This window comes from Leuresthes tenuis, unplaced genomic scaffold (assembly GCF_036924035.1).
Source record: "Leuresthes tenuis unplaced genomic scaffold, fLeuTen1.0.hap1 SCAF_10, whole genome shotgun sequence".
NCBI lineage: Eukaryota > Metazoa > Chordata > Actinopteri > Atheriniformes > Atherinopsidae > Leuresthes > Leuresthes tenuis.
The window spans coordinates 2,824,780-2,843,678 of record NW_027325364.1 but is presented as its reverse complement, the minus strand read 5'-3'; the positions used below and the strand labels follow the sequence as shown (position 1 = coordinate 2,843,678).

Below are 18,899 nucleotides of genomic sequence, written 5' to 3'. Positions count from 1 at the left end.
TTAGTTAAAGCATAGCCTATGGAGCTAGTAAAGGTGGTACTTTACAGTCATTTCCATCTTAAATGGATGGATTGATGGACAGATTAAAAACTATATAGAGAAAATGCACTTTTACATATGTTAATGTTTCAATACCTGTGACTCAAACATCATCAGTCTCCATGGAAACCACCAAACAAAAAATTAGGCCAAAAACTCCCACTGTTACCTGCTCTGTCTTCCGGGAGAGCTGTGTTGGGGAGCAGTGACACGTCTTATAAAATGCGCGTGATCCCGCAGTTCGCCACCGGGGCCTCGCCGTGGACTACTAACCTGAAGCCTGATGTTACCTGTTGCTCCTTGGGCACGCAGACGTCACCCAAGTTAAATCATGAACGACAGCACCGCGGACCAATCACGTCAACGCCAGTGACAGGTGTCGATCAGCTATTGACCAATAGGAACGAGGAAGGGGCGGGGCAACGGACTGACGTTACGTCGCAGCCTTGGTAATGGCAAGTGACAGAGGGTGAGGAAGACGGGTCGAAAGTTTCTTGGCTTGTACTTCTTATTGCGGGTTGTTAACGTTTGAGAACAGCAGCGACATCACATTTTTTGTATCCTGACGTTGATTTGACGTCGGTGTCGTGTGAGTGAAAACTGACGGTTTTCCGCGTGAGGCCAAAGTCGCGAGCGGTGGTCGGTCGTTTGTCGAAATAACTGAATACGCCAGAAGTTTGTTCGACTTCGAGTACAGAGTCGCCGAAGAGGAGAAACTATGGCGAACAGAGAGGACGAATATGACTATCTTTTTAAAGGTGAGTGCCTGTTTTTTTTAATTTAGCCTTTAGCCTGGTGGCTAAATGTTGGCTTCACCTGTGACCAAGTGTCATTTGATGCCGGGTTGTCAATGGCGTTAACCAGCGCGTGCCTAACAACAAGCGGCAAGGTGACGTTCATCCCACGTAGAGACAAGGGCACCTGCTCAGGGCTGTAACTTTGAGTGTTTTAAGTTTTAAAATGGCCTCACAGCCACCAGCTTTTAAGACTCCTTATGACTCCGAGCAGCATCTGCTGTACAGTCATCATCTTGCAGGTCGATGATGCAATCAGCCGGGATCACAATGGGTCCAAACTGCCTCCACCATCCCAAGATTGGCATTCTGGCAACATCCTCTCCTTTGACGCTTTATTTAGATCGTTACACCACTTTAACCAAGTCGAAAAAGTTGTTGAAACACTTTAGCATCTCTCTGGATGCGCTAAAACTCGTAAAGAAAATGGAAGTCTCTGTTTTGGTGTGAATTATTGCCACAAAAATTGTTTAAATTCAGTTGGTAATTTCCTGTAATATTGACTGGCCTAAAGTATCTTGTGTGACGTCCACTTCCTCACTGTTTGATGGAGACAACGGGCTATAAAACACCTTTTCTTTCACAAAAGCAGCCCGATTTAACTTTTTCTGATGACGTAGAAAGAGGAGAAATCGCCACATATATCATCAGATTGTTCTGCAGTTTCTGGGAAGAGACGATGGCGGTTGTACCTTCTCATAAAGGAAAGGGAACTGAAGTGTTCGTGCCCTTTTAAATATATAGAACGCCAAACAAGCACTTGTTGTCAAACTGGAAAGACCTGCATGAAGTGTGTTTGGCCAGCTCTCTGGGATGTTCTGTCCCAGAGGTTAGACGAGATTTACTCATCTCTGGTGGCCAGTTTAATCAGATTTTTTTGTGCCGTGGTGCATGAACACTGATAAAGTATTTGCAGGGTTTTACAGTTTACCTTTGTTCTTCTTCTGTGCCTCGCTGCTGGATGGTGTGAGTCAAGCTGGGCGAGCTCTGTGAGTCACATCAGCACGAGTTTCTGTCCGTGTTACCGCTCATTTTATCCACATTTTATCCACACACGGGTGTAAGGCTTCATTTTTTAACAGCACAGAGCTCAGTAGGTTCAGGGAAAAGTAATTACCTTTCAGAAATAAATGGTACTTCTGGACAGGCTGCTGTAGCCGGTATTAAACCCTTCTTTAATTCCACGTAAATGGACTAAAATTGAATGAATCTTTCATTCCATTTGTGTGAAGTCGGTGGTTTTCAGACGATCAATTAATGCCAGCGAACGGCCAAACTCTGACTTTCTGTATTGGGTTTCATTCGGCAGACGGACCAGGCTGCCTCACAGGGTGCACGACTCTATGATATGACAGAGGCCTTTCTGATCCTGCAGCTAAAGAATTAAACCCCACAATAGCTGAGTGGATGGGTGTGTGGTGGCAGAGGACATGGATTGAGTTGCGTAATGACTTTTCTTCTCCACCCAACATCTTTTGTGTCACATGAAATGGAAAACGACGTGACAACGGTTGTGTTACATTTGCCACCGGTGTGATATGAATCCCTGATGCACAGCGGTGGTGATGGCAGATTTTAGCGTCCATGAAGAAGGAGCAGCATTGCTTACAGGGGTCGGTTGGTTAATGAGGCCGGGTTTCAACATTGCAAAGATAAGTTCCTATTTCCCAACTGCGATGAGTCTGTTCCCTTTGACAGACTGACTCACCTCACTGTTGTGGAAGTTTTCTGACAGACGGACACCCGAACAAGGCCTGGTTCAGCAGGTTGGAGGCTGCAGAATCCAGTGGAGGCCTTCGGTTTTTATTCCATATTAAATGTATAAGAAACGGGTGACGCTTAGAGGAAAATGTTGACTCCAGTAGCTGAGGTTTATCATAATTATAAATGTTGGGTAATTAGTTTAAAGGGGAACTCCGGTATTTTTAAACCTAGACCTTATTTCTGGCTTAAAATACGTTCATCTACTCACTGAGAAAAATAAGGCATTATCTGTCTTTATTTCACCAATACTTTAAGAAGAATGAATGAATGAACGTGTGCTATAGCTCTGTTAGCTCATAGCTGCTGTTATGTGGCTACTTGCAGCTATAGGAGAGCTAACGGAGGGATTTCTACACACACCTCTACCGATGCAGCTGTTATTTTCCTTTAAATTTAAATGTTGATCATTGTGCTATGCCCCCTTTTCAATTAATACCCAAAGAACAAAAAAAACATATTTGTATATATGTAAATATCTTTATAAATTTCACACTCACCCTTCTTGTGGGCAGTCCCCCCACTTTCAAGCCTGGGTCCTCTACCAGAGGCCTGGGAGCTTGAGGTCCTCTGCAGTATTTTAGCTAACGGAGGGATTTCTACACAGGCACTCTACTGGGACCACTTCATCCACACGCCCCCCTGCAGCACAGTTTATTCACTCCGTGCTCTGTGACAGTCGGCTAACTTCACACAGAGTTTGCTGCTGATAGTTTTGTGCAACATGGCAGGATATTTATCAGATTTTGACAACGTGAACGACGACTTTGAGTAAGATGGACGTTCTTACCGGAGTGAATAAACTGTGCTGCAGGGGGGCGTGTGGATGAAGTGGTCCCAGTAGAGTGCCTGTGTAGAAATCCCTCCGTTAGCTCTCCTATAGCTGCAAGTAGCCACATAACAGCAGCTATGAGCTAACAGAGCTATAGCACACGTTCATTCATTCATTCTTCTTAAAGTATTGGTGAAATAAAGACAGATAATGCCTTATTTAGAGGCTGCATCCTCTAAGCCCCGTTCACTCCGTTATATGGATCTCCAGTTATCTAAATATCTTCTGAAGGATGCCGACTTTCTCCAAACTGTTCTCAGTGAGTAGATGAACGTATTTCATGCCAGAAATAAGGTCTAGGTTTAAAAATACCGGAGTTCCCCTGTAAGGTTTTGTCTGGGATAGAACTATTCTTCAGTGTTAATGATCACAGCCTTCACCATCTTTTAGAATTAAACTTATTCTTATTCTGCGTTTTCCCACAATCTGACACAACTCCTGGAGGTTTTAATGAAACACCTGCGACATGCTCGCTGGCCAAAATGCCACAAAAATAGAGTAAAACAGCTCATTTTCCAGCCATGTTCATACTTACTCTATAAAAATAATAATCCATTAGACATACATCAGCAACACAGTAAAACACAATGAATAGAATCCATAAAAATGGTAAAACGGACTAAAAGTAGTAAAATGACTGTAATTTCAAATGAAAAAGGACTTGAATGTGTCACATGTCAGGTTGGTGACCCCTGGGCTTCACTGTCGCTTCATTCTTCTGTGTTTTATTCATAATTTTTAAAGATTTTGTGGCACATTTCGTTGCTTCTGTTGATGCTGCAAATGGGAAATGAGAAGTTCAATCTTTTCACTGGGATATAAACCATTAAACAAGGTCCAGACGGACGTTTATAAGCTCATTGAGACATTACAGTAGCCTTCAAAGACTTCAGAGACCCAAATATACGCTTTCAAGCACAGATAAAGGTATTTTTAGAATACATTTACTGGAATTTAGTTTCCAGGAGGAAAATGAACAAATAAAAATGTCACTTAAAGCCGGATTTTACCTGCCAGGTCACTTCCTCAAAGGTCCAACAAGAGGAAACTTCTAAAACTTGTAACTAAAGCAGCTCAGAAAAGGTTAAGAGAGAAGTTAAAGCTGATAATAACACTGATTATATGATGTTTATCTCTTTACTGCGACAGATGCAGCGTTAGTTACACTTTCTAATACCGTGTTTATGCATCATCCTGAGAATTAAGGATGTATTTATTATTTTAAACTCATCTTTTCTCAGTATGGAGACCAATCAGTGGCCACAAAGACTATTAGAGTGACTCAACATGCTAATTATCTGGACTCAGGGCATCATTCATCCTTTTTTTGGCCTGTCAGAAATAAGTTGTGCTATCTGTCCACAAAAAGGGAAGTTAAGAGTGTTTGTACTCTTCAGGGAGAAGTTGATAATGTTACATCAAAGTACCAAAACTAGCTTTGTGACAAACGGGGGGGAAATAAGGACTGAACTGGGAAGACGAGCACAGTGTTCCCAGCTTTGTGTGACTGGTCAGTTGCTGCATGAAACTGGAGATTAAGACTCTCCAACCGTTTGACATGCAGCTCAGGCACATGATGTTTGTGGAGGGAAAGTATGCAAAGATTTGAATAAGATGAAGATTCAAAACTCAACAAATGAGACGGATTCGTAGCTTATGATTCACATTCTGCACAGTGAGGGTAAACCTGCAGCTGGTTGCCAGGTTAGAGGAGTTTATTACACTGTTGTTGCACCAGTCCTCCTCCTTTCTCTGGGATGCTCCTCTGCAAACTGACACAGATTCGGTTTATTTTCCATGTCTGAGATAAATATCTGAGAACAAATCCCTGATCCTGTTTCTAAATGCATGTGGTAAGATCGGCGTCTCTCGGTTCTCTCCACATTTAACCGATTTTCCGCCCCTCGGCTTTCTGCTTCCACCACTAATGCACATTTGCTGTGTGACATGTGCAGGAAATCGCTGGTTTTACCTGGATTCAACTGCTTCGTGTGTTTACATTTCCTGAAAAATGCAGCTGGATCTGATACCCTGCAAGTTGACTGGGAGTCCCCTAAGTTTCTGTTCTGCGAGCCACATGTGTGCATCATTTCTGACAGGGACATTTTCCTCTTTTTCTTTCCTTTTTTAACTATTGGATGTGTGTCTGTTTCTTTGTGTTAAAGTAGTTGTTCACTCTTGAAAGGGTCAGGATGAGGAAGTCATTCTTCAGCTCCTTCCTGCAGCATTATTATCTTTTTTTTGTCCTATATGAAACCGTTCTGATGAATGTAAATTATTATTATCACTAAATTTAATGTCTTAATAATTACCTTTTGTAAGATAACAAGAAGTGTTTCATTCTACTGTTTTTATTTAAGTAGAATTCCACATGAATGCATGAAACAAAACCTAAACTACGAGTGGTGAACAGAAATCTTATTTTAGTCAGTTTACCTTCTTTTTGCATGTCGAACCCAAGTTTTGATGCTACAAACTGAGCTGGTGTGACCTGTTCTGCTCGTGCATTTTACACGGTTGATAAGAATGAGTTAGAAGTCCACAAACGTGTTCTTGCTATTGATTGTTCCTCCTTCTCCGCCTCTTTCTGTTTCTGTAGTGGTGCTGATCGGAGATTCGGGTGTGGGGAAGAGCAACCTGCTGTCCCGCTTCACCCGAAACGAGTTCAACCTGGAGAGCAAAAGCACCATCGGAGTGGAGTTCGCTACACGCAGCATCCAGGTCGAGGGCAAGACCGTCAAGGCTCAGATCTGGGACACGGCTGGACAGGAGCGGTACCGAGCCATCACTTCTGCGTGAGTTCACCGCCGCCGCCGCCTTGTTCTGTGCACAGATGAGCAGATTAATGCTTTTCATGAGGAGGCTCCCTCTGCAGAGTGTCTGCATGCATCAGAGAAAAGATGGATATTACTTACAAAATGCAGTACAAAGTGATTTAGACGGTAAAAAAAGATGAATAAACTGTAAAAATGTCCCTCTTCCTCGAGCCCTTTCACTCGCCTCCAAACACAAAGCCCTAAATGACACATTGTTCACAGTAAAAGGCTCAATTTCAAGAAACTGAAGCCTCATAAACAGATGTTATCTGAATATTATGTTAATAAAATAAACATATCTTAATTATGAGCTAGACGATAACTTTTAGGATGACAGAAGGTCCTCCGAGCTGCCTGCCCACTTTCCCGTCTCATCCCTTATTGATCAGAGCCAACTGGAGCACCTTGGAGGCCACTAGTTGCCCTCAGGACATCTGGAAGCCTTTTCCAGAGACAAAACAAGAACAAAATGCGTTCTGGGTTAATACCCCGACTTTGGATGTGATCAAAAGGTCTGCTCCAAAGGACCTGAGGGTGGAGGAATGTTCGTAAAACAAATGTGATTAGTAGATTAGCATGGCTCAGTGGATGGAGTCGTCATCCTCCAGCTGGAAAGTCACCAGTTTGGTCCTCCATTTTTTTTCTCTTATTAGTATTAAGCAGGCTCTCAATTAACTGGCTCAATTAAAATTAGTGATCAATACACGTTCTTTAATACATTTTCGGAATGTTTTACTGAGTCGTTGACCAAATAAATTCATTACCGTAACGCATTTTCAATTGATGATAACTGAATATATATGAAAGGTAGACCTTTTATTTTTTTTCATGCATGTTCTATTAATAGTTCAGAATACTCACATAGTGTAAACATTCAGAAATGTTTTTATTGATACAGTAATTTTAGTTATTATGTTCATTACCGTAACAAAAAAGGAGTTTTTTTTTTACACTAAAGTTTGATCCGCCATGCCTCCAAATGTCCAAGATTCAGAACCCCAGAGCTCCACAGAGCAAGCTCACGGTGTACGTCTGTCGTTAATAAGTCGATGAGAGACTGTGAAATGTGTTTTATTATCTAAACCAGGTTAACAGGCTGTTTATAAGCAAGAACTACATCACTTCTTGATCAGAGCCAACTGGGTGATTCTCACGAAACTGTCCTAACTTTTGCAAAAACAAATTTAGGTCAATTTTGCTTTTTTTTTTTTCTCTTCTTAGTATTAAGCAGGCTCTCAATTAACTGGCTCAATTAAAATTAGTGATCAATACACGTTCTTTAATACATTTTCGGAATGTTTTACTGAGTCGTTGACCAAATAAATTCATTACCGTAACGCATTTTCAATTGATGATAACTGAATATGTATGAAAGGTAGACCTTTTATTTTTTTCATGCGTGTTCTATTAATAGTTCAGAATACTCACATAGTGTAAACATTCAGAAATGTTTTTATCGATACAGTAATTTTAGTTAGTATGTTCATTACCGTAACAAAAAAAATGGCGTTTTTTTACACTAAAGTTGGATCCCCCATGCCTCCAAATGTCCAAGACTCAGAACCCCAGAGCTCCACAGAGCAAGCTCACGGTGTACGTCTGTCGTTAATAAGTCAATGTGAAATGTGTTTTATTATCTAAACCAGGTTAACAGGCTGTTTATAAGCGAGAACTATTAGAATTAAACCAATAAAATGTTCTGAAATGAAATTCAGTTCAGGAGCAAAGGCTGTGGAACTGCTGTAATGTGAGCTCTACTTCCTGTTTTGGTCAACGGTCTCCTCACAGCCTCAGAACCAGTGACCCACTTTTCTGGTTTGGCCAGTTAGAATCTGCGTTATCGTCTGTAAAACCGCCACAAATATGCTCAAAAGTTATGGAAACTGGTTTTAATTCAACATTTCTCAGTCCATGTGACGCCTCCAAAGGCTCCTGACACCAACGGCCTCTGCTAAGAGCTACTTCTGCGCTAAACTTTGCCCGTTGTTCCTCTGATCTCACGCCTTGCAGCTACTACCGCGGAGCAGTTGGAGCGCTGCTGGTTTATGACATCGCCAAGCACCTGACGTATGAAAACGCCGAGCGCTGGCTGAAGGAGCTGCAGGACCACGCGGACAGCAACATCGTCATCATGCTGGTGGGCAACAAAAGCGATCTGCGCCACCTGAGGGCGGTGCCCACCGATGAGTCCAAGGCCTTCGCAGGTACCTGTTACTCTGAGCAGATGCAGCAGCCTTTGAATCCTTTTTTTTTTTTCTGAAAAAGATGAAATCACTCCTGGCTGCTTTAATGAATAAGTGGAAATAATTTATGCTAACACTTAGCCTCTTTTCGCAGGTTTGCGCCCACTGCAAGCACACATAGTGAGTGTACCGCAGGTTTAGACTCGTTTCACTTGAAAGAACCTCTCTTATATCTTGGTTTCAGAGCCTTTTGTTGGTCAACCCTTTGACACGGTCTGTGTTTTGGAGTGGTTGGCCCGTGTGTTTACTCTCGACCTTGCTCTGCTCGCAGTGTTGCTGCTTTACCTGGTGAATTACCCGACTGTGAGAAAGTTAAAGAGACAAGACCTGCTGAATAAAAGCCTCTCGGCAGTCGGCTCCAGCCTGTTGGTGCCGATTTGTTTTCTATTCTGACCTAATGTAGGATCTCTAGTTTCCATACGGACCACATCTATGCAAAGTGTGTCATAATGATGCGAGTGAAGGGTTCTCCCAGTGCCTCAGTATCGTCCAATAAGGTTGGCGGTTCGATTCCCACTCTCACCACTCAAAAGTTTGGTGAACTGACAGCTGGAGGCGCTTGAGCACTTGAGCAAGGCATGCTCCCCTGTGATTGGCTGCCCACCGCTCCAGTGTGTCATCTGTCTCCATGTGCATGTGCCAACCTGGATGGCTGAAATGCAGAGGAGCAATTTCATGTATTTCCACGACAATAAATCTAATCTTAATCTAATAATTACGTATTAAATTCTACCAAACTGGTCCATTTTAGTGTCTCTGCAGCCCTGCAGTTTGGTGGCTGTGGCTTTGTGACATCATCACGTTGAGAAAAGCAGCGTAAAGACAGTCAGACGCTGTATCTAATCCACTTCTACGGTAGTTCATGCCACTGCAGCCGTTTCCAGGAGTGCATTCGGTCATGATGACACCGAGAAGAGAAATATATGCATTATTTACACAATTAACAGAGATTAACCAACTATAATCTCTTAAAGCTCCAAAGAAAAAGGTTAAATGACCCCAGATGGTGTGATTGGATGTTTTATTTTGTCCAAAACTGTCATAAATCAGTCGTTGCACATAAACCTTAGGATAAATAAATCAATAAATAGTCTCAGTTTTAAGAAAAACTGTCATTTCCTTCTTCTGCACACAACCCTACTGGTTAAACACTTCACTAACAGTCAACTTCTCTGTTTTACAGGATGCTCTTTGTTGTGTTTAGTTTTTAATAAATGCAAATTATAATTAATGCAAATAGTTTTTGAAGCAGCAGGAAAAGTACAATCAGCTGTTTTAGCTGAGCATGCTGGCTCAGGGTCACGTTTTAAAAGAGCCGAGTGATAAATAAGTATGTTTTTAATGGAAATAATAGTGTAATATTTAAATGATAGCTGGAGCTGTAACATGTCGCTGCTCTGTGTGTTTTGCAGAGAAGCACGGTTTGTCCTTCCTGGAGACGTCAGCTTTAGACTCTTCTAATGTGGAGCTGGCTTTCCAGACGATTCTCACAGGTGAGTTTCAGATTGCTGCTCATTTCGTGCTCTGTGTGCAGGTCAAAGTTTGGCTGTGGGGGGGGGGGGGGGGGGCAAAAGTCTATGATACACCCTCATTTCTTTATGCATTTCCCAGAAAACTGAAAATAAAAATCTATTGAAATGGTCAAACATGAATAAAGAATCTGAGGCAGAAACAGAGTTTTTTCTCAGTTCTCAGCAGCTTTAAAGTGAATATCTGGTCTGAGCTCCTTTATTCTCCAACACAGCCTGAACCCTCTGAGACCAGCTTTCTGTCATTTCTTTAAGGAGTCTTCAGGAATAGTTCTCCAGGCTTCTTGAAGGACATCCCAAAGCTCTTCTTTGGATGTGGGCTGCCTTTTGTTCCGTTCTCTGTCAGATGATCCCACACTGCTTCAATAATGTTGAGGTCCGGGCTCTGGGGAGGATTCATCCCTCCATAAGACCTGTTGCCACTGATTTTCAGTCCACTTCTTGTGTCATTTGGCACAGCTCAGCCTTTTCTCCCTGTTTCCCTTCCTTAAGAACGGCTTCTTGACAGCCACCCTTCCATGGAGACCATTTCTGATGAGGCTTGGGCCAACAGTAGATGGATCAGCTGAAGGTCCAGATGCATCTCTCAGGTCCTGTCAGGTCTTTGCTGGATTTTTCCCTCTTTCTTAAGGACATCACTTTCAGATCCTGTTCATCTGCTGTAGATAGTTTTTTAGGCCTGACACTTCTTCTTTTGTCCTCCACTTGTCCAGTTTCCTCAAATGTTTTAAGGACACACTGCACACCATGCTGAGATATGCCAAGTTTTCAGCTAATAGCTCTTTGGGAATCACCTTGTTGCTGCAGAAATCCTATTTTCTGTCTGTCAAACTGTTTTCTTTGCTGTTTTTCATAGATGCAGCTAAAGAAATGGGAACAAATGATGTGTCTTTGTGACAAAGTGCCTAAAGATCCAGTTTAAAATGGCTTCTTTGCTAAGTTGTCTGTTCTGTGTCGACACAACACTGGTTCATCCCTTGAGTTAGGAGCCTTTTTTCTGCCTGAATGCTTCATAGCTCAGAGTTAAGTGGCTTAACAAAGAAAAAACATCAGGTACAAGGACTTAAAGTGAGTGAAGAAGCAGAAAATGTCCAAAGAAAAACTCTGAAAGGGCTTCAGAAAGCAGAGATTATAAGAAAGTCTGGCTGCTTGGAAGGAAAATGTAATGAACTGAGAGGTGGATTAAGACTTTTGAACAATACGGTGCGTAAAAATGTCTGAAGGTTGTTAAAATTTCCAGCCAAACTTGGATGGATTATATAACAGCGCTTAAATTCAGCCACTAGATGGCAGCAAAATCCATCGAATCAGTCATGAGCTGCTCGTTATGAGCAGCCTGTTGCAAGACCACCACCTGAATCTTTCTTTTTTATTTATGAGTCAGAAATATGCACAACTGAAAGACCACTCAACCAATCAGTCCTGAGAGCCTATTTGAAGATGTCTAATCACCAGAATACCACCAACGGCTGGTCTTTTTGGTCACTAATCCACTTCATCCCTCTTATCGGATGCATCTGCCTTTTAAACAAATTCTGGCACTGGTTCAAAAATGTATTGAAATGTTTATGAACCGTCTCCCCAGGAGGCGTTTGGCCACAATGACAAGTGCATTTTTTATTTATTTTTTTGATAAGCTGGAGAAAAAAGGCAATTATTGTGACTCAGTCAGCCACTGAAGTGCCTTAAGGGACAATCCAATAGTGAGTGGGGCTTCCACTTGAATTGCCCCATAGGCTACAAGTAGTGCCACTTGCCATTTGTGTTTGATTCTCTGACTGTTCTGCTCACATGCCAAAGCTTTATCAGTTATTTCTAAGTCATAAAAACCTCAAACCATCAGGTTTTATCGGGTTGGGGCTGGTAATCGTCTCATTAAGGCAGGGGACGAGTCAGCAGGGCGTTAGCAAGCCAACGAGAGCTGAACTTTAGACCCAGTGGAGCAGAGAAGCAGAAGACGGATCACAGGTTAGAGGGGGTCACCCCGGTGGGTTATTGTTGATATGTGCACAGCAGTGGGGGCTGGGACCTGCCACCTGACGGGTTTTAACTTGCTTCCTAAGCGAGATTATCCCAGGACTGTTTCTGGCTCCACATCTGGTTGTAATTTAGAGGAAAAGAGACAGAAAGCTACGGCAAGTCGGAGGTGTTTGTGCTGAAGTGGGTCGACTGACCGGTGGCAGATGGATGAATAAAGATGGATAAAGGACTGAATATGAAACCGTGAGCGTGCAGGTCGCAGGCCGATGGTGTTTCACTCTCAGTTATTACACTTTCAGCTGGAATGCCTGAACGGAGACGTGATTCTGCCACATGACATAACGATGCCAGTTTAGGGTGGAAAGAATCCTTCTCTGCTGCCAGGAGTCTGAATTGAACAGTTGTTGTTCGCTTTCGCCATGCTGTTTGTCCTTATCACAATATGTCCCACTGTTGGTTGGATTTCTAACCCTAACTTCTCCCGTTTCGCTCTCCTCTCCATCGCAGCCATCTACAACATCGTGTCCCAGAGGCAGATGTCAGGAAGGAGTGACGCCGACTTTTCTCCAGCCTCCAACGTGGTGCCCATCACAGTGGAGCCCACCCAGAACTCGTCCAATAAGGGCCTCTGCTGCCAGAGCAACTGAGACTTTACCGCTTAACTCCTCCTTCACCTCCATGCAAATGAGGAAACAGACAGATAGACAGAGAGAGACAGACGGACAGGTAGAGATTCACACTGGGGCTTTGGTTTGTCTGTTGTCTGGTTGGAACATGGTGCAGAATGAGGAGGGAGGATCAGTAGACGGGTCATCATCAGAACCCATTCGTAAAATTGATTTGACGTGAAATTTAACACCCTATAAGGTCCCTTTTTGTGTCTCACCGCAGTTCCCATCTTGTCCAATTGTCCTCCCTTTGAAAGCCATATTTTACAAGCCAGTAAATGCTTCCCTTTAGTTTCCCACTCCGGAGATATTTGGCAGTAAAAATCCACTTCCAAAAGACAGAATAGCAGCCTTCTGTCACCGCTGTCCTCCCAGTGTTTCCAGCGGTGGAATATTTGCAGATTATGACTCTTTCTATATTTATCGAACACTTTTTTTTTGGTTGATTTCGATTTCCCCCGACTTCCCGGCTAAGAAGCCCCCCTCTTCTAGATTTTATTGCTTTTGCCTGCGAGGAGCCTTGAGAGGGCAGCTTCCTCGAGGCTTTTTTTTCTCCTAAATGCTGGAATTTGGTGAGCTTGTTGGTCGGTTCAGGCTTTGTTCCACGAGCAAAAACAACAGTGACATGCAGTTTCTTTGTGATCGCCGTCTGATCTCGGCTTGGAAGGCTCTCCCTGTCTGTGCACACTTTGTGCTCCACAGATGAGTCATGCTCCTGCAAGCTTTGCTCAGCGTTGACTCTAAATGAGCTGAGGATGGGTTAAACTGCGGCACAGTGACCGTTTCACCCCTGAACCAACAGGCAGAGAGGGAGAGGTTTGGGTTTAAATGCCTGGACAGTCCCGGCCTGCCTGCCTGCCTTCCTGCTGGGATGGATGGACGGATAATATTTCAGGGGATGAGGTAGTGAGGGCACTCAGCCCTGCCCTGCTCCTGTGGTCTCTGATGTACCCGAGATGGCTTGTTTTACTGTAAATGAAATCCTCCACTGCCTGCTCACCTACTCCTTTCTGTCTCTCCATACTGTATGTAACTGGAACAGGACTCTGCCTTATGGGATCTCCCTGAGGTCTGCCCTCGCTTTCACTCGTCTTTATTTCCTGTCAAAGGGGTGGGGTTGTCCTCGGCAGCCAGCATTGGGTTTGTTAGTTTCTAATAGTTTAATAGCTGAGGAAAGGGAGAAAGGATTTTAGCATTAGGAGGGGCTTGATTAAATCCAAAGGTTATGGACACAGATGGTGTTTCCACATCAACACAGACTTCTGTTGACTTCACAGGTCTTAAACTGGGTGGTGTAGGTATGGGCTTTTTAAACCTTTAATCTAATATATGTATATTTGTGGACTGCATATGTATAAATAAATCTCATTTGTTATAGCAGGTCTCTGCTGCTCCTTCAGCTTTGAAGCTAACTGCTCAGAATTAGGTTCCAGCACAGATTATTGACATGTCTAATGCTCAATGCTCAGTGTAATTTAAGATATTTGCAAAGTGCTGTAGAATGATATTCCACTAATTACTGATATTAAATATTAATGGTAATCATTAAAGGGTCGGTGCAGCCATCAGGACTCAAAAGGAAAAAAACACAACTGTCTTCAGTTGGAGATCATTTCTTTTTTGTTTTATTAGAAACATTTACAATACATCTTGAATCTTGGAAAAATAACAAATAACCAGAACTAACATGGCGCAGATACAATAATAATAATAATAAAAATGTCTCCAAAAAATGTAATTCACAAAAAAACATGTGCTATAAGAAATAAACCTGCAATATCACATGCCTTGTAGGGGCATGGCACACTGTAACAGAGTTCAAACACTTCTTTATTTTCATTTATTTTTTTATTCTTTTTCTATTTTCTTTTCCATCCATCAAAGTTGACGGTCGGCCGCAGAGAGCCACAGCGGCGACCCTCCTTCACTGTTCACAGAGAAACCAGAAACTAACGCCAGGTGATGCTGGCCCAAAAACTAATGCACTACAACCACTACTAGACCGGTATGAAACACCTCTACTGTGCTGGAAAAATTGGAAACGCTACCAAAGACAAACTGTCGGACTGTATCGGCCTCTTTGGAAAAGGTTGCGAGTTTCACCAGCGGGCGCCACCTCAGTCCCCAACCTTTGCATGCAGCAGAAAACGTGCCGTTGTACTCGAGTTTTACCCATTTTTTATTTTTTTTTTGCCTTCAAGTCAATCTTTTGTGTCTCCGAACGCCTGACTGAGAATACGGGAATCGGACCCTTGATGTGGGGACTGAAATGGTCGCCGTCTGGCTCCAAACTCATGTCGGCTTTCCGCTTTCTAAAGAGACTCCAACTATGAAAATCTACAGTGGAGAAACGGTCCAGGTGCTCAGAACCTGCGCCGTTTCTCCCGTCTAAGTGACCATACAACATACATGCAAACTAGTACGGTAATGAATCTGCCGTGTGTGTGTGTGTGTGTGTGTGTGTGTGTGTGTGCATCTAGTTACATAGATCTACACAGTGCGCTGTTGCCTGCTCCTTGACGCCTTCGCCTGCACTTCGCCTAATTAACACATCAGGAAAAGTCGATCATAGCGGCTTCTTTAAGCCGATTACGCTCCGTCGCCATCGCTGGATCGATCAGACTGAGCAGCGGATGTAGAAAATGTGTGAATGGAAGTGTGTACACTTTATGTGGCCCTTTTGGCGAGAGGGTCAAAGCTGCCTCATTCATTCCAAGCGTTGCAGTTTTTTCATCATTTTGATAAGAAAAAGCGAGTTTAGATTACAGAGGAAATGAGTAATGTGTTTCAGTCAGTAACATGGGGTTAGTTGAGGGGGGGGGGGGGGGTGTTAGAGCAAGCAGCACTGCACAAAGAATGCTGATGCAGGAAAAATATATAATTGAGGCACAAAATTGATGCTCTGTGACTAAAATATCTCCAAATTCTAAAAATATTATATTATTTTCTGTAATTATTCCATTGTTAATGCACCGATGTTGAAGTAGTGCACGTCTGAAGTTAAAATTTCAGCTCTGGGAGACTTAGCTCAGCAGAACTTTCATAAATAAAACTTCTAAACTTCTTTTCTCATTTTACTTATTAGTAGAAACTGACTTCCCTGCGTTTAGAAATATATTAACTTCTTGTAGTTTTAATTAAAAAACAAAATGTCTTGAGGTTACTCATAAATATGTTGCTTCATTTTTTTTCTTTTTTCATAAATAACATCCAGATACTGACTTTTTTTCCTCTGCTTTCTATGAAATAATAACCCATGTTAGCAAAATAGATTTGAGAAACTGTAATATGCTTTTTTTTTTTTATTCATTTTTTAAGTTACTTTCTATAAATGTATGTGGAAGAACTCAAATATAGACTACGCTGAAAAACCTGTTGCAAATTCCTTCCGAGGAGAAAAAGAACCAAAAAAAGGAACTTAAAGCTCACTTGTAAACGGATGAAACGATAAGCGTTCGGGTCGTTTTTTCTCTACATTCAAATGCATTGCTCGCTCAATGTGTGACTGACAGGTTGGTACAATTGCTTAAGTGCATCCATTGAAAATAAGGATTTCCTATCACTCCATAAAAGGGATTCTACATAAATGCATAAACACCTTTTTGATATTAAGAGAAGAAAAACATCTACTATTACTAGAATAGTAAGCTTAATACAATATTGTAAATAATACTAAAGAAGAACGTAATGAGTCGAGTGTCGCCGAGTCGCCCCACAGAATTAAAGTATTTCGTACTGCGTGAGCGGGACAAATGAAACTTAGCATATTCTTAAGAATCATAATTAAACTATGTATCAGTTCATTAAACTACATGGTAAATATATGATTTTAAACCAATGTTCACTTTAAGGTCTTAAAGCTTTTATACACTTCAGATATCAGGCTGACTCGAGAAGTCTTAACTTTTTGATAAATCTTACCTATCGTACTATATTTTACTAGCATGCAGTTCAACTTAAGAATGCGGTAAATGCCTCTCTTGGTGACTCGAATCCAAACTTGGGGGGTTTTTCTTCTTCTTCCTGCTTCGCGGATCCGACTCGGATGGGTCAGCTTGGTTAGAAAAGAACGAGCGATCGACCCCGACTGGGAGTAAACGACTCCGAAGACTAAGGAAGTGCCAGGATGTGCTCTAATCTGACCTCTTTGGGGGGAAGTAAGTCTTTTAGTGGCGTCTCTGCAGTATTAAACTAATCCTACAGCACTGGAACGTGATATGTTTCTACAGAAATCAATTAATTTGGACTTTTGGAAGTGACTTACTGAGTAAACTGGTTTCCGTGCTAAAATAAGTTAAATCAAGTGATGAGTTAGCGCTCCTTGGATGTAGTTCTTTGGCTATGTCGGACCTTTTTCTTTCAAAGAAACGCAAAAGAAAACGAGGCGGTGCAAAATAAATATCAAATGAAATGAGCAACACATCTGTGGAATTTCCTAAAGAATAAAAGGCTGAATAATTCAATCAGACGGCCAGTGAGACGCCATTAAGATGCTTCAGTTCATCATCTCATGCCGGCCCACTGGCTGCTCCTCGCTTTTTCACAGAAACCCTCCGGACGGCGGCCCAACTTTCAGGGCAAACCTCGCCGCTTTGGTTCCCTCAGAGTCCCAGAAAGTGCAGCTTCATCACTTCGGTCCTCTGAGGGAAACCGAGCAACACCAGAACAACTCCTCAACTTGCAGCTGTTGCTAATTAGTAGCACCTCTGACATTAAGTTTGAAGCTGGTGTGACACAGAAACGCAGCGGCATTAGCCAAATAATCACTTTTAAAAAAGAATATCACCTAAAGAACTGACTAAGCAGGCTCTGTTTATTGTCCCAGTATAGTCCTTTTTATTGCTTTTCATCCTGATAAATAAAAACTGACTTCTTCTGTAGGGGGAAGGTTATTAAACATTTGAGTTTTTATTTCAGATTGGATGTATACATCAGAGGCTTCATAAAAGGATATTCATTATTAGGCTTATAGTAGTGTCTGGTTATTTTTTTTTTAGCTCTATATTTGGATGAAATACTAAGTTAATCAGTTTAAATAATATTTCTTACACGTATGGATCTATCTAATATACTATTAAGGATGATGGGACGCATATATAAAAGATTTGCCCTCCCTCAGCTCAGATATTTTGAGTTCTTTATGCTAAAAACATTGACAAAGACACTTTGAGATTGTAAAAATAATCAAAAGCTCACTTTAAGCGGGCCTGTGTCTGGCTCTTCCTAACTGATACACGTACTATATTTACACAGAGTGCTTTTCCCATTAGGTACAATACTCATTAACTTATACAGCGTCTGAACCGGGAGAATCTCCAGTAAGCCCTCTCTTCGTTAAACCAGTGCAAAACTAAAAAAAGGAAAAAAAGTCAATAGCATTGACTGAATGGATGAGAGCTTTTCCCCAAATTGCCACTATTGATAACAAGAACCACCATAACACAGAAAAAATGATAGGGAATCCTTATGTGCATGTCTTTCAGATTCTATGAAACATATTTCACCATCAGTGGTCGGTTTGGTATTAATCAAATGTTTTGTAATAAGGTGCTTTATATTGTAAGTCATGTGTTTTATTCGCCCAATGTCCTGAATGCCTCTAATCCCCCCCCCCCCCAACCCACCCCACCCACATCACCCACCCAAGCAGTTTGATTCACATTCTTCTTCTTCTCCAAAAATAAGTACTTTAAAAAATCGTTTCAGGGAGCGGTGCTATCAAAGGCCAAAGTTGCTACCTTGTACGCCAAAGCCATGGCAAATATTTCGTAAAAAATGTTAAGGCAGAAAACAAAAATAACAAAAAGATACTAAGTTCAGCGAGCAGGTCGTGCTGCCCGAGCGAGACGCTGAAAGCTTCGGCCAAACCGCTGTGCAATTCTCACCCAACTCCTCTCCATTTCTGCGTTTGATATAATCCGGGGTGCTTCTCTCTGCCAGTGCGGCGCTTTCGCTGCAGTTTATTCAAAAGGAAGGAGGGGCCTTTTTTTTTTGTCCTTTTTTTCTCTTTTTTTTCCGGCCTGAAGACTCGATTTGTTTGGTTGTAAGGAGACGGAGAGGCCTGCTGAATCACCGGTGCCCCGTCACCCCCAACATGTGACAGCAGCTCAAAACTGCCTGAAAGACCTCAATGATCCATAGAACTGCTCCGTCTGCAGGGGTCTTTTTCTCTTTTTTTGGGGGAGCATACTTCTCTCTTTCTCCAGTCCAAATGAGCCCCCACCCTCCGCCCCCCTC

General features: G+C 42.3%; 2 protein-coding genes and 1 long non-coding RNA gene across 3 annotated transcripts in view; 2 read left to right on the top strand and 1 right to left on the bottom strand.

Moving 5' to 3' along the window:
* Positions 1–18,899, top strand: part of LOC140315936 (membrane-spanning 4-domains subfamily A member 6C-like) — a 139,479-nt gene that overhangs the window by 72,622 nt on the left and 47,958 nt on the right. The gene's annotated exons all lie outside the window — the stretch shown is intronic.
* Positions 468–12,795, top strand: rab11al (RAB11a, member RAS oncogene family, like). The gene is made up of 5 exons (XM_072393553.1): positions 468–797; positions 6,026–6,221; positions 8,253–8,446; positions 9,898–9,978; positions 12,502–12,795. Exons 1-5 carry the CDS (start codon positions 758–760, stop codon positions 12,639–12,641), a joined length of 651 nt encoding a protein of 216 aa, XP_072249654.1. The 5' UTR covers positions 468–757; the 3' UTR covers positions 12,642–12,795.
* Positions 14,265–18,895, bottom strand: LOC140315944 (uncharacterized). Its single transcript, XR_011917299.1, has 2 exons — positions 18,292–18,895; positions 14,265–18,261 (listed from the first exon to the last, which is right to left on the bottom strand). It is a non-coding gene; the product is annotated as an uncharacterized lncRNA (long non-coding RNA).